Source organism: Phyllostomus discolor, chromosome 12 (genome assembly GCF_004126475.2).
Source record: "Phyllostomus discolor isolate MPI-MPIP mPhyDis1 chromosome 12, mPhyDis1.pri.v3, whole genome shotgun sequence".
Lineage (NCBI taxonomy): Eukaryota > Metazoa > Chordata > Mammalia > Chiroptera > Phyllostomidae > Phyllostomus > Phyllostomus discolor.
This window is the reverse complement of record NC_040914.2, coordinates 8,830,087-8,853,180: the sequence shown is the minus strand read 5'-3', so window position 1 is coordinate 8,853,180 and position 23,094 is coordinate 8,830,087. Positions and strand designations below refer to the sequence as shown.

Sequence of the window (23,094 nt, the reverse complement as noted above, 5' to 3'; positions counted from 1 at the left end):
CTGCTCTTTCATGGACCTACCTGAGCCGTCAGAGCCTGCTCAGGCCACATGGTGCCTACAGCACTTCCACGGATGATGGAGTGCTGCTGTGTATGCCCAGAGTCAGGGCTCGGTGTGTCTGACAGCACCCAGCTCATAGTGGAAGTAGTGTCAGTTCAGAGCCCATGTGCAATAACCCCCGGGAGCTCTGATTATTTCCTTTTAGTGCACAGGCAGCTCAGGCTGCATGGTGATGTGGTGGCCCACAGTCAAGCATTGTCTCTATGAAGATTATTTACAAGCCCAAGGCTGCTTCTCAAAAAGAGAGCAGTCACCCTCAGGGGATAGCAAGGCTTTGCTCATAAATTCCAAGAGCTGAATCACTCATGTGGACTTGCCAAACCCATCTGCCAGCAACACCTCAACCCCAGTGGATCCGCAGGGTTATGTGGCCCGGATGGTGGAGCACGTTGTCCAGTGTAGGCTTGTTGCAGAGCCTTCTCCTGTGCTGGGTGCCACTCAGAACTAGCAGCTTTGGGTCACTTGTTAAGTGGGCCAGAGTATCGCACCCCAAGAAGGAATATGTTCCCTCAGAATTTAAAGGGGTCACTAGGCACGGTGCCTCCTGTTGGCTGTAAGAGGAGCCAGATGCAATGATTTACCCTTCACCTTAGAGGGGATGTCTCAATATGCTCCCCACCCCTGGACTTCTAGAAATTTCACTGAGGTAGAACAATTTGTTTCAGATTTATTTCCCATGTTCTGATATCAAATGTCTTCCCTGTAAATCTACAGTAGTGGCTACTTCTCACTCACTAGTCCAGTCAGCACAGTGTTATCAGTGTAATGGACCAATGTGAGCTCCTGTGAAAGAGGAAGATGATTAAGATTGCTCCGAACTAAATTGTGTTAGAAGGCTGGACACTGGATGCACCCTTGGGCTACGACAGTGAAGGTCAATCTCAGGGCTTGTGTGCTGAAAGCAAACTGACTTGCAGGTTTCCCTCAACAGGTATGGGGGAAAGTTTTCTCCAGATCAGTAGCTGCAGGACCAAGCACCAGAGGGTGTGTTGATTGACTGAAGCACTGAAAGCACTTGTGGTAAAATAGCTGTAATTGGTTAAGTTTATGATGCTCCATTGTCACATGTCATACAAGGATGTTTCAGTCCATACTGAACTGCATACACGATGTAGTTCTGTAAGATCATAATGGAGTTGGAAAATTCCAATCGCCCAGTGACGTCCTAGCTGTTGTGATGTGGTCACGCATCGTATCACCCCTGTGTCTGTGGTGATGCTAGTGTGAAAAACCTGTGCTGCTGGTCACACACAAGTACAGCACGTGCCAGTACAGACAGCACAGAATAATGGTAATAACAGCTGTGTTACTGTTTCTATATTTACTGTGGCACACTTTTAATTATCATTTTAGAGTACACTTTTTCTACTTATAACAGAAAAGTTTCCTGTGAATCAGTGTGCCTTATTACACTGGCAACAGCCTCACACATCTCGTGTTGTCTGTGTCCCCTGATCCTACCATTTTCCTTGGTGCTTGATTCGGTCTCACATAGTTTTGTGCAGTGACGTGCTGCATAGGCTTGTGGCCCAGGTGCAACAGGTGATACAGTATAGCCTGGGTGTGTATCATGCTGTGTCATCTAGGTTTGTGTAAGTGCATGCTACAGTGTTCACTTCAAGATGAAATTACAGACAGGAAGTGGAGTCAGTGAGCTGCCTCAGCACTTTTGGAAATCACACTATGGTTACCACCACTGTGATAACAGTTTGATTTTAAACAGATGGGATAGAAAGCTCATTCATTGGACTGAAGGTCGCTCTGGGAATTTGCCTTCTGGACTGTGGGAGCTGTGAACAGCAGTATACCTGCTGGAAGATAGAACCTACTAACAAAGGCACCATCAAGAGATAATACATGACGATGGTGAAGGAGGGAGTGGAAGCCACACTAAACTCCACCCAAGACCAATCTGGAAGTCCAAGTAAATGGTGGACAAATTACCCAAAAGAAACAACTGAACAATAGTGAGACAGAAGCCTCAAACCTCAGACAAACAGGAAAAACAGCTTTGACACAACCTGTCTGCACCTGCACAACAAAATACAAGATGTGGTGGGCAGAGTGGCCCTTAGTCAACCACTGGAAGGAAGAACCCACCAAAGGAAGACCAAACAACAATCAAAATCCAAAGACATCCAGAGAGCCAACATAAATGACAGTCCAAGAGCAGCAAGTTCAGGAGATCAAGGAGACTGCACCACTGAATCTCACAGGTCTCCTACCATAGAAGTTCACACCACAAACCCAAGGAGTCAGAAAAGATCAATTTAAGAAGCAGAGGCTAACAAGAGTCTCACAAACAATGGGAAGACAAAGAAAGAAACCCCAAACAAACTGAAAGGATACATTCTCCTAAAGAATGCTAAATGAAATAGAGGCAGGTCAACTATCAGATATTGAGTTCAAAGCGATGGTTATAAGGAAGCTCAATGAGCTCACTGAGAATTACTAGGGACACTCTGATGAACTCACTGCAAACTATATCAACATGAAAAAGAAAATAGAAACTATCAAGAAGGGCCAAGAGGAAATGAAGAATACAATTTCTGAACTGAAGAACACAGTAGAAGGAGTCCAAAGAAGGATAGATGAAGAGGAGGATTGAATCAGAGAGCTGGAGTACAAGGTAGAAAAAAACTCCCAGGAAGAGCAAAAACAGGAAAAATCACTAGAAAGAATGAAGAGGTAGAAATGTAGAACAACATGAAACATACTAATGTCCATGTAAGAGGGGTACCAGAAGGAGGAGAAGAAGAGCAAGGGATAGAAAGCCTATTTGAAAAAGTATGATGGGAAACTTCCCTAATTTGATGACAGAAAAAGTCACACAAATCCAGGAAACAGAATCTCAATCAAGAGGAACCCAAAGAGGCCCACTTCAAAAACACATCAAAATTAAAATGGCAAAATTCCAAGAGAAAGAGAGAATCTTAAAGGCAGCAAGGGAGAAACAGAAGTAACATACAAAGGAGCCCCAATAAGAATAGCAGCTGACTTCTTAATGGGAACACTCCAAGCCAGAAGGGGATGGTGAGAAATATTCCAAGTAATGAAAACCAAAGGCCTGCAACTGAGACTACTCTACCCAGCAAGACTCTCAGTCAAAATGGAAGGCCAAATAAGGAGTTTCCCAGACAAAAGAAGGTTCAAAGAATATACCTCCACCAAATTGGCACTGCAAGACATGCTAAACAGATTGCTTTAAGAAAAGGAAAAAAGAGAGAAAGAAACACAGACACAAAGAGGTAAAATGGCAATGAATAGGTACCTATCAGTAATAACCTCAAATGCAAATGAATTAAATGCTCAAATCAAAAGACATAGAATAGCTGAATGGATAAGAAAGCATGACCCACACATATGTTGCCTACAAGAGACCCATCTCAGAACAAAACACCTATACAGACTGAAAATGAACAGCTGGAAAAATATTCTGAGCAAATGAACAGGAAAAAAAGGCTGGGGTAGCAAGACTCATATCAGACAAAGTAGACTTTAAAAAAAAGGGACACAAAGAGAGACTCAGAAGTTCACTTCATAATACTCAAAGGAAGAATTCACCTCCTCCAGTTTGGTGGAGGTATATTCTTTGAACCTTCTTTTGTCTGGGAAACTCCTTATTTGGCCTTCCATTTTGATTGAGACATAAATATTATAAATACATATGCATCCAAATACATAAAGAAAGTCTTAGAGTACTTCAAGAAAGATATTGACAGCAACACAATTATAGTAGGGGATTTCAACACCCCACTGTCAAAAATGTATAGATCTTCCAAACAAAATATCAACAAAGATATTGTGGCATTGAACAATGTCCTAGATAAAATGAACTTGATATATATCCTTTCATCCCAAAGAAGCAAAATACACATTCTTTTCAAATGCACAGGGAACATTTTCAAAGACAGATAACATGATAGGACACAAAACAAACCCCAACAAATTCAAGAAAATTGGAATCATATCAAGCATTTTCTCAGACCACAAGGGTCTGATACTAGAAACCAACCTCAAGGAGAAAACTCAAAAACACTCAAACTCATGGAGATTGAATAGTGTGCTATTAAACAATGAATAGTTCAAGAATGAGATCAAGGGAGAAATCCAAATGTTCCTGGGAACAAATAAAAATGAACTCACAGCAATCTAAAATTTATGGGACACAGCAAAGGCAGTCCTGAGGGGAAAGTTCATAGGGATACAGGCCTACCTAAAAAAGATAGAAACATTTCAAATAAACAACCTAACTGTACACCTACAAGAACTTGAGGAACAACAACAAAGACAGCCTAGAGCAAGTAGAAGGAAGGACATAACCAAGATCAGAGCAGAATTAAATCACATAGAGACTAAGAACACATTTCTAAGGATCAATAAATCCAGGAGCTGATTCTTTCAAAAGTGAAAACAATTGACAAGCCTTTAAGCATACTGATCAAGAAAAAAAGAGAGGACACAAATAAACACAATCAGAAATGAAAGAGGAGAGATTACAATGGATACCAAAGATATGAAGGATTGTAAGAAATTACTACAAAGAACTGTATGCCAAGAAATTTGAAAACCTAGTGAAATGGACAAATTTCTAGAAAAATATAATCTTCCAAAACTGAATGAAGAAGAAACAGAAAGCCTGAACAGACCAATAACAGCTGATGAAGTTGAAGCAGTAATCAAAAAACTCCTAACACACAAAAGCCCTGGACCAGACAGTTTCACAGAAGAATTTTACAAAACATTTAATGAAGAGCTCGCTCCTATCCTTCACAGACTATTCCAAAAAATCCAAGAAGATGGGAGACTCCCAAACTCTTTTTATGAAGCCAGCATCATCCTAATCCCCAAAACAGATAAAAACGTAATAGAGAAAGAAAACTTCAGGCCAATATCACTGATGAAGATAGACGCTAAAACCCTCAACAAAATATTGGCAAACCACAACCAACAATACTTTAAAAAGATCATACACCATGAGCAAGTGGGATTCATTCCAGGTATGCAAGGATGGTACACTATCTGCAAGTCAATAAATGTAATACATCAAATAAACAAAAGGAAAGACAAAAGTCACATGATCATATTAATAGATGTAGAAAAAGCATTTGATAAGGTACAGCACCCATTTATGATAAAAACTCAACAAAGTGGGAATAGAGGGAGAATTTCTCAACATAACAAAGGCCATATATGAGAGACCTGCAGCCAACATCTTACTTCTTGGGCAAAAACTAAAAGCTTTCCTGCTAAGATCAGAAACAAGGCAAGGCTGTCCACTTTCACCACTTCTGTTCAACACAGTATTGAAAGTCCTAGCTAAAGCAATGAGGCAAGAAAAAGAAATAAAAGACATGCAAATTGGAAAGAAGGAAGGAAAAGTGTCATTGTTTGCAGATGACATCATAGTGTACATAAAAAATCCTATAGATTCTACAAAAAAACTACTCTACCTAATAAGGGAATTTGGGAAAACAGCAGGATACAAATTCAATATTCAGAAACCAAAGGCATTTTTGTACACCAACAATGAAATATCAGAAAGAGAAACCATGAAAAAAAATCCCATTTGATATAGTAACAAGAAAAATAAAGACCTAGGCATAAACCTAACCAAGGAGGTGAAAGATTGGTAATCAGAAAACTACACAACACTGAAGAAAGAAATTAAGGAAGACACAAACAAATAGAAGCATGTACCATTTTCATGGATTGGAAGAATTAACATCATGAAAATGTTTATACTACCCAAAGAAATGTATAGATTCAATGGAATCCCTATTTAAGTACCAATGACACATTTCACAGATATAAAACAAACATTTCAAAAATTTATATGGAACCATAAATGACCCCAAATAGCTGCAGCAATTTTGAGAAAGAAGAACAAAGTAGGAGGGATCACAATACCTGATATCAAATTGTATTACAAGGCCACTGTAATCCAAACAGCCTGGTACTGGCATAAGAACAGACATATAGACCAATGGAACAGAACAGAGAGCCCAGAAATAAACCCAAGTCTCTATGGTCAATTAATATTTGACAAAGGGGGTAGAAGCATAAAATGGAGTAAGAATAACTTCTTCAAAAAATGTTGTTGAGAGAGTTGGGCAGCTACTTGCAAAAAGGTGGAACTCGATCACCAACTTATACCATACACAAAACCAAATTCAAGGTGGATAAAAGACTTAAATATAAGTCCCGACACCATTAAAGTCCTAGAGGAAACATAGGCAAGAAAATCTCTGATATTTCACGCAGCAATATTTTTACCAATATGTCCCCTAGAGCAAGGGAGATAAAGGAAAGAAAAAACAAATGGGACCTCATGAAATCAAAAAGCTTCTGCACAGTTAAAGAAAACAACACTAAAATGAAAAGAGAACCAACTATATGGGAAATCATATTTGCCAATGATACCTCAGGCAAGGGTTTGATCTCCAAAATACATAGATTTTCATATAATGTGTATTCTTTCAGCCTTCTTTTTGTCTGGCAAGCTCCTTGTTTGGCCTTCCATTTTGATTGGGAGCCTTGCTGGAAAGAATAGTCTTAGTTGCAGGCCTTTGTTTTTCCTTACTTGGAATATTTCTTGCCAACCACTTCTGGCTTGTAGTGTTTCTGTTGAGAAATCAGCTGCTAGACTTATTGGAGCCCCTTTGTATGTTACTTCCTGTTTCTCCCTTGCTGCTTTTAAGGTTCGCTCTTTGTGTTAAAAGCTTGGCATTTTAATTGTGATATATTTTTCAGTAGGCTTCCTTGGGTTCATCTTGATTGGGAACCTGTGTGTTTCCTGAATTTGTGTGGTGTTTCCCCTCTACAGGTTCAGAAAGTTTTCTGTCATTATTTTTTTCAAACAAGTTTTCTATCCCTTGTTCTTCTTCTCCTTCTGGGTTCCCTATTATATGGATATTGTAATGCTTCCTGTTGTCCTGCAGTTCCCTTAACCCCTCTTCATTCTTTCTGAGTATTTTTTCTGTTTCCTGCTCTTTCTTGTAATTTTTTTTTACCTTGTCCTCCAGCTTGCTAATTCGATCCTCTGCTTCATTTAGCCTGCTTTGGATCCCTTCTAATGTGTTCTTCAATTCAGAAACTGTATTCTTCACTTCCTCTTGGCTCTCATTGACAGTTTCTATATCCTTTTTCATACTGGTATAGTTTGCAGTAAGTTCCCTGTGGTTTCCCTGGAGTTTTTGGTAATTCTCATTGAGCTACTTAAGCTACCTTATAACCATTGATTTGACCTCAATATCTGATAGTTGATTCGCCTTGATTTTATTTAGTGCTGTTTGTGAGCATTCTTCCTTTCCTTTTCATTGGGGGTTCTTTCTTTGTCTTCCCATTATTTGTGAGGCTCTTCTTGTTTGTTCTTGCTTCTGAAATTGGTCTGTTTTTACTCCCTGAGTTTGTAGTGTGAACTTCTATGGTAGGAACCTGTGAGATTCAGTGGTGCAGTCTCCTTGATCTCTTCAACTTGATGCTCTTGGGATGCCCTTTATGCCATTTTATGTTGGCTCTAAGGATGTAATTGTGTTTTGATTGTTGTTGTGTCATTCTTTGGTGGGTCCTTTCCACCAGCTGGCTGCATGAGGGTTTCTCTGCCCATCATGTCTTGTATGCTGTTGTGCAGGTGCTGTCAGAACAAAACCACAAAGCCCAGAAAACAAACCCACATCCACAAACATAGCTCCCCCGCCCAGCAATTCCACTCTCAACAACAAATGAACCAGTATTCATAAAGGTGTAAAGAGATTAAGACTAGTATAAGAAAAGAGAGAAATAAACTATAGTATAAAATCTAGTTACTTAATACGCACAAACTTGATGGACAAGAAACGAATGTTAAAAAGCTATGCAGGAAAGAAAATATGGCAAATCATGGAGAAGACCACAGTGGATTTCATCTTAGTAGCCTCTAGTATTTACCATTGTTTATTTTTTCTGGATCTGCCTTTGGTGATGTCAGACAGTGACCTCATCTGACCTTAGGCAGCTTGCTCAGAGACTTCCAGGGATCTACTGTCTGTAGCTGTCTCCTTCAGTTGTTAATCTAGTCACTGTGCACTCAGCAGGCTTAAGCACCACAGAGCCAGGGCAGAGACCCTCCTGGGGCGGGGGCTATTGTTTCCCCTCAGGCTGCTTCTGCTCAGAGGTGAGTGGTCTGCCTGAGCAGAATGGCTGCTGGTGTCTGGGAGATGACTCAGCACCAGGATCCCTAATCCACTCTTTCAGTTGTCTCCCCCAAACTTCCATCCCCAGTCTCTCCTCAGGTGTCTCTAGCCCACTCTGCCCCACACCTTTGCCAGAGCCCCTGGTAAGTGGTTGCAAATGAAAATTTGTGTGTTAGCCTTTTAAATGTCTCTTTGTGTCTCCAGCTGTCTATCTCTGGCGGAGAGCAACCCTGCCACTTTTTGAAGCTGGTTGTTATCTGTGTACTTTTTGGGCTCTGGTGCTCTAGGCTGGGGATCCTAGCTTGGGGTTCAGATCCCACACTTCTCAGGGGGATCTAACTGGCTGCTCAATTATCCCTCTGGCACCACTGCCTTTGCATGCCCAGCCAGCCTTCTTGAGTCTCCACCACATTCCTTACCCATCAGTTTGTGCTGAAGCTGGTTGTACTGTCTGTCTGAGGTTATAAGTCTTCTTTCTCCCTGTTGTTTAATTGTTTTTTTCTGGGTGGTTTCTGCGCAGTTTAGTTGTCCTAACCTCCTCCCTGATTGATGCTGGGAGGAGGTTAGGATGGCTTCCATTCACACCTCCACCATCTTGCTGTCTATGTGAATCTTATTTTAAAACAAGAAAAAAAATTAGGAGAAAAGCCTACACATTACTTTGTATAAAATTGCACCAAAAATACACTGGCAGTGCGTGTTAATGTGCACTTACTCATGCCATTGGCACATCCATAATAATTATGTGAGAGCAGAAGCAGTGTCCACCCATTTATCCAACTTTGCTTCCTTTATTTACTCTCTGAACATGTACCACCATTTTCCTGGGCCAGACCTTTGTGGAGGAGCCATGGGGCCATTGAGAAGCACAGTGGTCTCATCCTGCCTGTCTGTCTGGAACTCATGGATCCATAGGACATGTGACAAGAGCACAAATAAGTGCTCCTGGACAGGTAACAGCACAAAGAAGAGTTGGAGGTGAGATTTCAGAGGGGGCCCACTGTGTCCACCAGTGGAGGTTGGAAGGACATTGTGGCAAGATGACCAATGAGGTTGGCTGCAAAGAAGAGTAAGGAGAAGGTTCATAGAGTAAGAGAGAGGGCATCTCAGGTGGTGACCATGTGTGCAGGTACAGGGAGGCAGGAGAAAGTCTTTTATTTTGTTTATTTATTTTTAGTGAGAGAGGAAGGGCGGGGGGAGAGAGAGAGAGAGAACTATCAATATGAGAGAGAAATATCGATTAGTTGCCCCTTGTACACTCCCCAACCAGAGATGGAGCCCACAATATAGGAATAACTGCTGATCAGGTATCAAACTGGTGACCTTTTGCTTTTTAAGACAATGCCAGTCCAACTGAACAACACCAGTCAGGGCCAAGTTCAAGTCATGATGGACCAAGGGTCTTGAGGGTACAGTGTGCATAGACTTGGGACAAGGAGCAGGGAGCATGAGGTCATGGGGAAGGTGAGATGACACAGATAGGGGCTTTTCTGAGGAGCTAATATGTTTCTTTGGTGTCTTTCCTCCAGAGTCTCAGTTGAAAGAGGGCAGGAAGGCTCAGGACACTGGGGAGGGGCTGAGAAGTTACTCCCACCTTGTACCCACCACTGTGGTTGGTACTTCCTTGCTCATATTTCTGTGGACAGCATCTGGCCCCACATTTTGTTTTCCTTGGTTCCTACCTGCACTTGCAAAAAGAGAAAGGCTGGGAGTTGTCCGAGGTCCCTGAGTTCCAGGGGCAGAGTGAGGACAGCCCAGTGCCTTCCTGGCTGGACAGGGGCTCCTGGGACTCTCATCCTTCCCTGTCAGTAGGGTCCTCACCACAGGTCCTCTCTCCCAGGAAGCAAGGATGGGGATGACTTAGACATAAGATTTTCTCTGTCTGCCCTGGGGAAGAACAAATGTGGAGTGTCAGGTGAATTTCTGCTAAGAGAAAATTCCCATGAGCAGGAAAAGAGCCAATGAGGGAAGGGTCCTCGTTATGCAGATCCTTGTCTGGTGACCATGGGAGGGTCACAGAGTGTCCACTCTCCCTGGAAGCCCCTACTCCCTCAGGGGAAGGCCACAAGGCCTGGAGATAAATGTTAATATTTATAAGTCTCCTCATGGGGGAAGAGGCACTGCTCTCACCGCCCCCCCTCCCATAGACCTTTAGGAAATGTCTCTGTGCTTGGGAGTACTTTAGCTCCATCAGGGACTTGGTGGGCCTTCCAGAACGTGGTGAGGGGTGAGAGGTAGTAAATGTGGGGAAGACTCAGGACTGTCGATATAAGAGTGAATTTCTCAGTAAATGCCAATGTCAGCTTCTGAGAAAAAAATGAATCAATTATTTTTCTTTATGTCTCATATCCTCAACTGAGAAAGGATGTATTTGTTTAGTTGCTTGTCTTCTGCCCCCACCCCTGTCAGAATGGGGCTCCGTGAGGGCAGGGGCTGTTGGGCACACAGCTGAGGTCTCTGTCTTCGTCACCAGGAGCAGCCACAGGCCTGATGCTTGGACAGCATTTGCAGGTGGAAAAGCAGCACAGGAGGGTGTCCCAGGGCCTCTTACCTGGTTTCTGATCTATAGCTATTATTCTGTACTTATTTAAATGACATGATGCTACAAAAAAGCTCTATCTCTAATTTTTTCATTCATTCTCATCATCTTTTAGATTTAGCCTTACAGAGTATGTGGATTACTTCAGTGGTTCTCACCTGTATGGATTCTTCCCACCAGCGATGTTGGGCAGTGTCCACAGGTGTGTTTGGCTGTCAGGACTGTGGGTGGCCTGTTGGTGCCTCCTGGACAGAGGCCAGGGATATGGTCCAAAGCTGAAAATCCTTCTGTAGACCAAAGTCTTCCTCTGTGAGTTTAAATGAGAAAGAATGTGACAATCTGTATGATAATAAAGCAGGAGCCTCTTAACTGTTGATGAGAAAAAATCTGTGTATTTAACTTGGGCAATGAAGGCAGGTGAGGAAGTTGAGCCTTCCTGGCAGGTCTGCACCCTGGGGAGAAGGCAGGGAGGAGTGGGCAGGCAGGGGGAGGTCAAGGGTGTGATAGGAGCAACGTCTCCCCAGTGTGGACAGGAGGGTTGTTCATGTGCAAAGGGATCCTGCCTCCCTCCCCCTGGGTCACACAGAGGCCTTGGGCCCCAGGTTCTAGGTGATGGGCCAGGAGCCCCCATGGTGACAACCACCTCACTGATGGTTGAGGAAGAAGCCTGGGAGTGCTCACTTCACAGGAGGGAGAAAGGCTGAGGCAGCTGAAGTCTGAGCTGGGGTGGGGGTGACGGGGACACAGGCTACTTTTGGGTGTGGTGCCCTTGGGGTGGGCAAAGGTGGGGACTGAGGTGTTGAGAGGGGTGGGAGGGCAGGGCTGGGGGTGCTGCAGCTGTGACTGGATGGGATGACAAGAGTCCCCAATCTTTTGGGGGGGCCCCAAGTAGATTGAATATGGGGCAGGCAGAGTGTCCACAGGAGGTGCAGAGCCGGATGCTGGGCAGCTGAGATGTCATGATTCCCAACAAACTCCTTTGCTTGGTGGGCTCCAGAGGGAAGGACCAGGGTCTGGGAGCCTGGAGGCCCTGTCAGTGGGAGCTGGTAGAGGTGGCCCATGATGGCCAGTGACCCAGGGCAGTGAGATGAGGGTCCAGCTGGGTGAAAGCAGCTGGTACCTGAGTGTCCAGAGGTTCTTGGAGGGGACCCAGCAGATGGGTGTCTTCAGTGGAAAATGCCCCTGACCCCCATGTCCCCTGCTGTAGACTCAGGTCAGGCCAGGGCCCTGGAGTGGAGTCCTCACCCAGCTGAGGGTCTGGGCCCTGGGCTGGTGCATCTGGGCAGCAGATGGTCAGAGACAAGGATGGCAAGTGTCAGGTTGTGTCTCCTCCTCCCACACAGGGGTCAAGGCTTCTGCTCAGAGGCCACCTGGGCTCAAGGAAGGGACCCCCGCATTTCTTATCTGGGGCTTCGTGAAAATCTCCCAACTGTACTTCCTCTTCTTGCCCTCACTGTGGGACTCTGGAAGCAGAGGGGTCCTCCTCAAACCTTGGGCTCCTTTCTCATTGCCTAAGGGCTCAGCGCAGTCTCCCTGGCACTGAGGTGTGGGTGCTGCTCCAATGGTAGGGCCTGCAGACCTGGGCTCCTGCTCCAGCAATACTGAGGGGCCCTTTGTGCTCAGTAGAGTGATGTCGATTTACTCGGACTCTCCTACAAGTTAATCTTTATTAGGTTCACACAGATCATCTTCTGTGAACACTGATGTGATTTCTTTCTGTGTGTTTCTGTCACTCGTCCCTGTGCTCAGAGTCACATGTCCCCCAGAGCTGGGAAGCACTGACTACTGTGGAAAAAGACAGGTGTCCAAATGCTGCTGGTAATGACGATGGCACTTGTGGTGCAGGTCTGTTCAAGGTGGGTGAAGGCGACTGTTTTTGAGAACTTTTCCCTCATGCAGAAGGCACCTCCTGGACCTGTCACATGGTGGGATGGAGGAAGGACAGAAATGGAGGTCGGTAACTTAAATGTCACAGCCAAGAGTGGACAACAGGGTCTGCTCAGAGTTGAGAATGAATGGGTGACTGATGAGGACACGACACAGTCCCCTACCTGAGGGGGCATCAAAGGTCCTGTGGTTCAGAGAGGGGCCCATGCAGCCCACAGGTGTGGGAATGGAACGCGACACTGTCTAGTCACCAACTGAGTCCATTTAGGGTGTTCCTATGTAAGGTGTGGTGTCATGATGTATGATTCTGAAAATATAGAGAAGCTTCTGTGATGTAATAACCCTTTTAAAAAGAAAATATTTTATAAATTTTTTAGATAGAGAGAAAGACAGGGAAGAAAGGGAGGGAGAGAAATATCAATGTGTGAGAAAATCACTGATCAGCTGCCCCTTGCACGCCCCAGACTGGGGACCTGGCCTGTAACCCAGGCCTGTGTCTTGACAGGGAATCGAATCAGCGACCCCTCGGTTCACAAGCTGCTGCTCAACCCACTGGGCCACACCAGCCAGGGTGAGAAATATTCTTTTTAATAACATGTTTCTTCCCAATGACAGTAGGGACCCTGCATTCATTGCGTTCACTCCTGCTAATATGGTAAGGACATCAGAGTAGACGGTGTAATGACACTGCGTGTGCATCTGCCATGTGTCTCCTCTCCCGCGTGTCTACAGAATCCCCTTCATCTGCCTGCAGCACAGCCCAGTGCTGTCACTCTCACCTGAGGTCACACCTGTGGTCACCCCAGTCCTGCAGCTGCTGAGCCACAGGCAGACATCAATTCTCACCTCTAAATGTGCCTGCAACCAACAGATGGACTTCTGGTGGATTAAAGTTAATTTTTCTTATATTGTGAAGAAGGCTGTTTCTCCCTTCTTCACTCACAGGGAGGTGTAGGGCATCGTTTGGTCAGTTGATGTTGGAGGTGAGTGCAGGTCAGTGGTTCTCACCCAGGGGCGATGGTCCCATCTTTTCTCCCCTTTCCCAGGACACACGGTGATGTCAGAGGAAATGCCTTTCACACTCGGGGTTGGGGGTGAGAGTTCCACTGGCATCTAGTGGGCAGAGGCCTTGGGATGGTGCTAATCTTCCCATAGCACACAGCCCAGCCCCCAACCAGAAGCACCAGCCCCAAAGGTCCCTGTTGAGGAGACAGACAGCCCTGCTGGGTGTCCTGCCCCCAGCGTTCCCAGGAGGCCTACCTGGCCCTGCTGTTCTCATTTCTTCTGACCTTGCCCTCCTACAGCCCCCATCCTCTTGCACCTTCATGCCAGTCCTTCTGACTCTGAATGTGCCCTTTCTGCAAGGTCAGCCCAGAACCCTCAACAACAATCCCGCCCATTTACTCCTCTTCTAGGAGGAACCATCCACTAGAGGGCACTGAGATCCTGCACCATTTCCATCACCTGAGAAAAATAAATGCAAGTGTTTTTACAGCCACAAACCCCACCCTCAAATATCATTTAGATATTTTCGGGGTGGAACCCAGAACTAACCCCTGGACCCCAGTCACTGGGGAGAGGGGTGAACAGTGGAGGCTGGTCACTTAGGGCCCTGATGCCCCACCCTGTGTGTGGGCATTGGGGGAGGTGATAGTGAGTCCATGGCCTTAGAGAATTGTGTCACCCCCTTACCTGTGCCTGTTCTTCCTGCAGAGAAAATACACAGCTTCTCCCTTCCTCTGAGATCTAGTGGTTCCCCCACTAGAGAGGAGCCTGTCCACCCCTCCCTGATTTGTCTCCAGATAAGCTTCAGGTTTGGGTCAGTTCTGGTCAGCCAATAGATGCTCAGAGTTTCCTTGTTTGTCCCAAATGGCCACAACAACAGTGTCTCATGGTGGCCCCTTCATCTCAGGTTCCCCCCTAGGATAGGCCCAGCACCAGTTCCTGTCTTTGTTCTGAGGTCTGAGCCCTGAGCCTGGCCCTCCCATCCAGAGAGCTGCCCTCCCTGACCCAGGTCTCCTCTGGACACTCTGACCCCAAGCAGGGCTTCTGTCACCAGCCTGACTGTGGCTCTGCCCCTGCCCTTGAGCTGTCCCCATGGGTTAGTGTTGTAGGAGGTGGAGGCCCAGAGGCTGGGAGTCCAGGGGGTGAGCACAGAGAGCCTCGCTCCCTCCTGACCAGGGTGTCGAGTCAGGGACTCTGCAGGACATCTCTGGGAGGGGGCTGCAGCATTGTGGGCCCCTCCTCAGGCCAAGTAGCTTCCTTCCTCTCCTTGTTTGCCATGGGTGTCTGCTTTGTCCTAGTGCGATTGGGTGTGAAGGCCATCACAGGGCCACTTTGCCTGTCTTGTCATCACGATATATCGTTTTCTAGTTAACATGTAAATGTGGTAAAAGGCAATAGTGGATTTGTGACTCATAAGCCCATTTTGCATTACTGGGGACCAAAGTCAAGTTGGTAAATCCTGATGGATCTTGGTAGCATTTCCTTTATGGATTTTTCATCTCTGTTTGTAGGAAGGGTCTGCACTTTTACTCCCTCATTCTCTCCTGTTCTGGTGTTGACATGAAGGTTATGCTGCCCCATTAAAGGAGTTAAGGAGTGTTCTTTTCTTTTCCTTTTCTCTGGGAAAGTCATCTTAGTTTGAAGTGAGCTCTCCTTTGATTGCAGGGAGGGCTATTCTCTAGAGAGCAGCAGAGGGTCTGAGACATGGGTCTCACTGTCTCTGTCCCGTGTGGCCTGAATTCCTAGGACTCTGCACTGAGTTTCCAGTCTCCGAAGAGATTTCAGGTCATTCATTCATTCCCTCATTCACTGTTCACTTCTTCTCTCTTCCATGAAAGAGCAAGTGAGTGCTGGTTCCTGAGCTGGTTGCAGGTGTGGAGTGAGGAGTGAGAGGCAAAGTCCTTCCCTTCACATCCAGTGGGAGTGACACCAACACATCAGGAAGCAAAGAAGGGATTTCAGTCCAGGGCAGGGAGGTGTGGATCAGCCACCTGAGGGGGAGGCCTGGGCATTCCCAGCTCTGACTCTGATTGTCACTGCAGGTACTTTGTTTCTGGAATAAAAACACATCAATTCTGCATTTCCTTTCACTCTTCAGGCCAGAATCTTTTCCCCTGAGCTGAGGAATCCTAATGAGAATGGATCTGAGTCAGTGGTCTGTCTGTGGATCCCCTAGTGGGGCCCCTGGGGTGGAGAAGGGAAGAGGCTGTGGCTGCAGACAGACCCCCAGGGACTCGGATCAGCTGCTGCTCATGGTCTGTTGGGACTGGACTGAGACTGGTCTCTCTCTGCTGAGTTCCTCCCATCAGACTGGCCCTTCTCTCTGTGGTGAGTGTGTGCAGGGCTGGAATCTGGGAGGGGAGCTCTGATCATAGGAAGTTTGTCTCCACTGTGTGTGTCCAGCACTAAATGCTCAACCCCAGCCTGTAACATGACTCAGAGGGGGATGGAGTGAGAGTCCAGGGCTGTCAGTCCTGACTGTGAGGAGAATTCCCCCACCTGACACCCAGCGGTCAGAGAGCAGTCACTCACAGTACACATGGAGCTGTCCAGTTGCTTCTTCACTCTATAAATTTTTTTTTTTACTTGTATGATATAGTGTCCTGTGTCCTTCAGGGTGATGTTCTGGAAAAGCAGGGATCAGTGAAGTACATTGTCTTTTGATGGCTATTTATGGGCCTGGGTATAATTTCTGGAGTGTCTTTACACATGATAAAACAGAACGGTTGTCATGCACACATTCCTCCTGTACCAGGCATAGCTTGCAAGATTCTCAGGCCAACTGTGGAGAAGGAGAAGCACACCTCCCCTTGGCAGCACTGGGCGGTACTGACTCAGCAGTGAGTTGGACAGTGTGGGATGGGTTGTAGAAGGTTAACAGTGAGAGTAGGAGGGAAGGAGAAATTGATCAATATTTAGATCTATGTGTTAGGATTGAAATGTGAGGCTCTGGGTCCTGAGCAAGTCTTTTCATCTCAGCCTTGTTCTGTGTGAGTGTGTGAGTGTGTCCCCCATGGTCAAGGTCAGCAGCATGGCCACCATTACTTCACCTCTGAACCTATTTCCTCTGTTTCAAATGCTCTTTCCCAGGTGTCTGCCTGGCGCCCCCCTCACTGCCGTCAGACCCCTGCTGACACTCAGGAGCATTTTTGGAAAACTTCTCTCTTGACCAGTTTCTCTGGCGACCCTGTGTCTTTACTTTCTGACCTGTCCTGGCACTTCAGCTTTGGTTGCACTTGTGGGTACCCAACATCACATCCAGATCTTTCCTTGTCTGTCTCCTCCCCACAGAATGTGAGCTCCATGCAGGCAGGGGCTTGTCTGATCCTGTTGCACCCCCCATGCCTGTGGCACCTGTGGGGGAAAGAAGGAGTGGTCCCAGGTCCTGAAAGACCCTCCTGTGGTGTATCTGCTTATTTCTGAGGTTGGTGGTATAAAAAGTTTCCTGTTTCTGGTTAAGTTTTTCTGGTATCACATTGATATAAATTGTTATTTTTATCATCTCTTTTCAGAAATTATTGCTCGTTGATAAAGAACTTGTAAAGCTTTCTGTAATCAAGGATTTCCTACCCCCACACTTCCAGGTCATGAGATTTCCCTGTTGCTAAGCCCCCTCCCTGTCCTACTCTGCTCCCCTGTCCTCTTCCCTGAGTTCTCAACAGAAGCCCTCTGTCCCCTCTCAGAGCACTGTCCTCCCCAGGGGACCCAGTCAGTCTCTGTCTCCATCCTCCCATCCACCCCCAGGGAGTGTCCCCTCCTTACTGGCCAGCGGGAGCCCCTGCCAGGGGACCCCCCCTCTGCAGGTAGGGGCTGAGGGGGACTCCATGGCTCCTGCTGCCTGCTCTGTCCCTCTGTCTGTGACAGGAGCTTGGATTCCAGAGATGCTCAGGAGCCCTACTGTTTAGACATGTTAAAGCTGCTGTCCTTCCTCCCTGTGTGTAGATCCTCCACGAGCAGGAGCACCCACTGGCTAGTAAACTGGGGGGGGGTCTGTGCCCAGCACCCTCCCTTCTCCCTCCACTCAGTCCTGCTCCTCCTGTCCCCTCCCCCTGTTTGTCCACTTTCATTGACAAGGTTGATGGGGACCCGTTTCCTGAGAGACTATTTCTCTCCCATCCTGGTATTGGCCTCTGTTATGTCCTGGTCATAGGTCTCTCAGCACAACACACAGAGCCCCAGGGTCCCAGAAAGGAAGTGACTGTATTGGTTTGTGACACAGAAACCCAGCTGGGCACTGGGTCTTCCCCACCTTCTCTAATGCTCTGGGGACACTGGGTTTCCCCTCAGCAGGAAGGTCACAGAGATGACTCTGGGGAGAGAAGGGGTCAAGTGGGTGAGGACTGGGGAGAGGGACCCCCTCCTATTTCCCTGGGGCTCTAGCCTGGCCACAGCTTCCAGGGACAGATGGTCAGGACCTGGGGGTCCCAGCAGGACTAGTTCCTAGAGGTATGAAGTGTGACTCTTTGTGTCCTGGGAGGAGAGGCTATGGGGGTGGGTCAGCTGGGCTATGGGTCACTGGTCCTGATTCCCTCTACAGTCAGGGGGCTCAGTCCTTCCTGGTGCTGACATCACCTTGGATCTGGGTCAGGGGTTCTGGGCCTGGTCAGGACCCTGTGTGAGAAGAGCAGGTGGTGCCAGGAGATCCCACAGCAGGGAGTGGAGCTGCTCACAGCTGAGAGGTGAGGATGGGTGTGGTCAGTGTCCTGGTCCTGAAGGAGCTCATCCCTCACACCTGTGCACACCTGTCCTCCTGACTTCCTGAGGGTCCAGGACGCAGGTCCTCAGGAGAACCCTCAATTGTGCCAGTGTCCATGTATCTTTCAGTGTCCTGTCCATCTGATGTTCAGTTTCTGCTTCACTGATGTGCTTCTGTCCCTGTGAGCACTCCCTGAGCATTTCCTCTGTGTCATCACTGGGCTTGGCCTGGGGTCACCACAGAGACAGGCCTGGGTGAGTTGGATCCTTGGAGCAGGGAGCCAGGCACTTAGTCAGCAGTTACAGGAGGGACTAGTGAGTGATAATTGTGAGGGAGAGAGAAGGGCAGCACCTAGTGTGGTGGGAGCATATGAAGACTCTTTCGGGAGCGTCCCCTCTGTGTTGTGGGCAAGAGAGTGACCTGACCCTCAGGGGCAGGGGGATTCTCTATGACCAGAGCATAGACAGCCTCCAAGAGGTCCCCCCTGAGTGCAGCACTCAGGCATGTGTGGGCAGTGCCAACAACTGATGTGCAGCCACATGCAGTGGGATCATGATTCATAAACTGGAGCTGAGTCAGGTTTTCCCTGTGATAACATCCCCCTTGTTGTGTCTTTCTCCTGTGGAATAGGAACAAGTGGCCTTCCCACAGTCCCTTCTTATGGTGTCCACCCTGCTGCAGCCCCTGGGAGCAGGATCCTGAGATCTCATCTATAGTGCTGAGGACACGCAACCAGGGCTTGTGTGCTGGGAGCTTGGAGCTGTGTCTGCTTGTTTTCATTGTTCACAAGGAGCTTTACTGACAAGAGGGGGTGGAGGGGGCTGCTGGGCCTGTGGAAGGTGTCTGTCTCCTTCCCTTGTGGGGAGGAGGGTGTTGTGGATGTCACTGGGGGAACTGACCTCAGAGTCAGCAGGACTAAGTCCAGGCTGCCCACTGGCAGTTCATGGTGGAGGAAGATGACAGATTCCATCTGGGGAGGGGTGGTATGGACAGAACAATGGCCCCTGAAGTTCACATCCTTGTCCCTAGGATCTGCGAATATGTTTCATGAAACAAGAAACTTACAGATGAGAGATCATGTGATTGGGAATTTAAGGTGGTTCATCACTAGGCCCATTATGATCACAAGGGTCCTGTCCTCATAAGGGACAGAGGGGGGCAGGAGAGGCAGAGACCCAGGAGGAGGTGTGGTGGGGGCAGCAGAGTGCAGGGGCTTCAAGATGCTGCACTACTGGCTCTGAAGATGGAGGTGGGGCCACAAACCACACAATGCAGGTGCCTCTCAGCACTTGAAGAGGCCAGGACACCAGGGAGACCCTACAGAAGGAATAAGCCACGTCCACGCCATCATGTGTGCTGTGTGACTCAGCTAAGTGTGTGGTGATTGGCTGCAGCAGCTGCAGGAAACCTGCAAGAGGCGTCACCTTGTCTAACCCAAGTGCATTGTCTAACCTCATGTGCATTGGGACAGGGAGGGATCAGAACTCTGTTGTGATGTGAACCTGTGATGGTTTGTTACTGTGTCTCATCCCATGACAGATGATGCTCAGGCAACAGGAATGTCCTGCCGACCTTTGATTCTGTGTCTCTGTGTTGGACCAGCTTTGTTTTTGTGAATGTGGGCACCCTGACCCAAGTGGGCCTGCATGGGAACAGCACCCATCCTGGGCCCTCAGGGAAAGACTGAGAGCTGCAGGCCCAGGTGTGCAGAGGGGGCTGCAGGTGAGGTAAGTGTGGGAGGAGCTGGGCCAGGTTGGGGAGGAGACACTTGGTTGTGTCTCCATGGAAGCCTGGGTGAAAGTTTGTTGGTGGAACAGCTGGACGCTCAGTTGTGAAAAGGACGCTGTGTCAGTGAGATCCAGGTGCAGTAGGAGAGAGGGGACTGATGGGAAGTGGGGGCTGAGGTCATGGACAGGACAAGGAGGGGCTGCTCAGTGCAGGAGTCCTGGGTCCTCCCCACCTTGGTTACTCTGACAGCCTCTGTCTGTGTCCCCCAGATGTGAAGATGACCTGAGGGCTGGCCTTTGGATCAAAGCACAAAGTCATGGAAAGAGCCCAGCTCCCTGGATCCTGGATTTGGGGATCGGCAACTTTGTTTGTGGAGGCCACCAGGGTCCAGGTGAGGAAAAAGGAGGAGCACAGGACACTTGGACACTCAGAAGGGGCTCCACTCAGGAATATGGTCTAACTGTGGGTGCAGGCAATGACCTCACAGGAGGATCCTTGCTCATCTTTGTGAGAACACGAGATGACCCCTGTTGGGTGACCCTGAGACACAGGGCACATGTACAAAGGGACAACCCTGGGGGGTGTCCATGGCCTGGTCCCCAGGGTCATGTGAAGACAGCCCAGGGCTCCTGGTTGCTTCAACTCCTCTTAATTCTGCAGTTGCTTTATTTTCATTTTTTATTTACTGATTGTTGTGTGTGTGTGTGTGTGTGTGTGTGTGTGTGAGAAGAGAGAGATAGGAAATAAGAGAAACATTGGTTTGTTGGTCTGCCCATGCATGCACTCACTGGTTTGATTCCTGCATGTCCTGCACCAGAGAGGGACCCTGTACCTGGCACAACAGGGAGAGGCTACAACCAACCAAAAGACCCAATCAGGGCTCTGCTTTTCCCTTAGCACCACCCCCCACCTCCACACCCACAGTGTCTCCTCTCTCCCAGGGAGCAGAGACAGCAGCCTGGAGAATTCCTTCCCTTGAGTGACCCTGGAGCAAAAGGACCCAGAGTTTCAGGTGAATTTTTGCTAAAGAAGTTCCTTTTCAGCCCTGACTGGTGAGGCTCAATGGTATGGGCATCGTCTTGCAAACCAGAAGGTCACTGGGTCAATTCCTGGTCAAGGCTCAGGTCTGTGTTGGAGGCCAGGTCCCTGGTTGGGGGCATGTGAGAGGCATCAAATCCATGTTTCTCTTGCACATGGATATTCCCTCCCTCTCTTGCTCCCTCCTTTCCCCTCTCTATGAATGAATGAATAAAATCTTTTTTAAAAAAGTACACATGGGTAGAAAAAGAGCAAACGAGGGGAGGGTCCCCTTTATTTGGATCACACAGGTGGTCTTCGGTGCCTCACAAACCCGGTCACTTTCTGGAAGATGGGAGCCTTTACCCTGGCCCTTCAGGGTCAGGGTGGACAGTCAGGATCATCAGTAATCAGAAGGGACCCCGACCTCAGGCCAAGGTCCCTGAATATCCTCCGGGCTCAGGGCTGGTTCTCTGGCCCAGGCTCCAGTTCCCGACCCCCCAGGGTCTGGGTCTCAGGCCGTCCCTCCCACAGCCCTGGAGCAGCAGGAACTAGGAAGCCCCGTCGGCTCCGGGGCTGATGCGGCAGTACACATCTGTGCTCGGGTGCAGCAAGTCCTGTGAGGGAAGAAGAGGCCCCTGAGCCCTGCAGCCCCCTCAGACAAGTGCAGCATTTCCCAGGTGTGCTGGGGCCTGCCTGTGCTGGGGGTGCCTGTCCCTGGGCACTTCCCTCTCCCCACCCTCGGTTTGCACGTTATACTGCTGTTTCCCGAACATGGGGCACAGCCAGGCTTGGGCTGGGGGCAGGTCCTAGGCCCCTGTGACCTGCAGGACAGAATGTTCGTCACCCACACTCACCTCGTAGATGGGGCTGGCTGTCCTGGTGCCAGGGAGAGGGCCCTGTGCAGGGGGCAGAGAGAGGGCATCAGGGGACAGGGCGGGAGGCCATTTCTGCACAGGAGTGACAGCCCTGCCTCCTGAACAGCTGTCCGCACGCCTACCTGTCACGCTGCACCCCAGCTTAGTCCTCTCTGCACCCCCGTTGCCCTTGTTAGCCTGGGAACCCTGGCTGGTGATTCAGTGCCTGCTCTGCCCAATGCTGGACCCCAGGGTTCCCCTCAGGCCACCCCGGGGAACCAGGGTAGACTCAGGACTGGGTTAGGTCTGCCCCTGATGTGGGTGCACCCTCCCTGCCAGGGTGGGGTGGGCCTTATGCTGGCTCCTCTGGGGATGGGGTCTGTGCTGCATGGAGAGTTTGGATGGTGCCCCTGCCCTGAGCCTGCACAGCCAGGACTCTGGGTGGAGAGATGGGGAGGGGACGGACTCACTGGGGAGGTGGAGGCTCCAGAGGGACCCTGGCCTGGGAGCAGAGACAAGAGTTAGCACCCAGGGGTGAGGAAGCTTCGCCTGTCCTTGGAGAGGCTGAGTCCTTTAGCTCCAGACAGCCAGAGGTGACAGAGCATCTCCCAGAGACAGACCCTCTGCTGTTTTAGGGTCCAGTGAGGGAGGTGGTGACACATGACACAGCCCTACAGGTCAGGGGTGACGGGACAATAGGGGTCCCCGTGTGCTGAGAGGTTGATGAGAGCCCCACCATGAAGCCCAGGGAAGGGTCAGAGCCCCGGGACCCCAGGGTGACAGCAGGAATGGACACTGTGGGGTGGTCAGGGGCTCAAGCCTCTTTCAGGCTGAACAGACACTCACCTGGGGTGGACACTGGGGGTTGGTGCTCTGTGAGGCCTCGTGGGTCACTGGCCCTAGGAGAGGTCAGAGATGCTTGTGAGGGGAACAGGGGGAGCTGTGGTGTCACAGTGGGGGACTAGGGGGGTCTCCCTTTCCATCAGAGGGTGGGGACTTCTCTCTACTGTTTTGGAGGGGGAGGAGCCTAGGAGAGGGGAACTGAGGCAAGGCCTTAGAACCCATGGCTGAGCTGGGCCCACAGGGGAAGTACCCACAGGCAGGTCAGGTTCTACAGGCAGTTACTGAGGA

At 48.6% G+C, this 23,094-nt stretch overlaps 4 protein-coding genes and 1 long non-coding RNA gene across 6 annotated transcripts in view; 3 read left to right on the top strand and 2 right to left on the bottom strand.

The window, feature by feature from the left end:
• The window catches only part of LOC118497671, a 28,686-nt gene extending 12,430 nt beyond the window's left edge, over positions 1-16,256 (top strand). Inside the window, exons 2-3 of the long non-coding RNA XR_004900191.1 lie at positions 13,227-13,231; positions 16,200-16,256. This is a non-coding gene — a long non-coding RNA (uncharacterized LOC118497671). The remainder of the gene's footprint in view (positions 1-13,226; positions 13,232-16,199) is intronic.
• The window catches only part of CEACAM1 (CEA cell adhesion molecule 1), a 40,858-nt gene extending 23,309 nt beyond the window's left edge, over positions 1-17,549 (bottom strand). Inside the window, exons 1-2 of one of the 2 annotated variants that reach the window (XM_036012839.1) lie at positions 17,442-17,549; positions 2,344-2,355 (exon numbers count right to left, since the gene is read on the bottom strand). In XM_036012839.1, the coding sequence (XP_035868732.1) occupies positions 2,344-2,355; positions 17,442-17,491 (62 nt within the window). In that variant the 5' untranslated portion in view covers positions 17,492-17,549. Of the gene's footprint in view, positions 1-2,343; positions 2,356-17,427 lie in introns of both variants that reach the window. The other variant, XM_036012840.1, reaches the window with a different exon arrangement.
• The window catches only part of LOC118497666 (carcinoembryonic antigen-related cell adhesion molecule 21-like), an 834,765-nt gene that overhangs the window by 663,206 nt on the left and 148,465 nt on the right, over positions 1-23,094 (top strand). The gene's annotated exons all lie outside the window — the stretch shown is intronic.
• LOC118497667 (carcinoembryonic antigen-related cell adhesion molecule 1-like) overlaps positions 1-23,094 on the top strand; it is a 746,496-nt gene that overhangs the window by 580,132 nt on the left and 143,270 nt on the right. The window lies entirely within an intron of this gene.
• Positions 21,655-23,094, bottom strand: part of LOC118497668 (carcinoembryonic antigen-related cell adhesion molecule 1-like) — a 93,861-nt gene continuing 92,421 nt past the window's right edge. The window contains exons 7-9 of the mRNA XM_036012850.1: positions 22,434-22,465; positions 21,964-22,005; positions 21,655-21,723 (exon numbers count right to left, since the gene is read on the bottom strand). Of these exons, the coding sequence (XP_035868743.1) occupies positions 21,658-21,723; positions 21,964-22,005; positions 22,434-22,465 (140 nt within the window). The 3' untranslated portion in view covers positions 21,655-21,657. The remainder of the gene's footprint in view (positions 21,724-21,963; positions 22,006-22,433; positions 22,466-23,094) is intronic.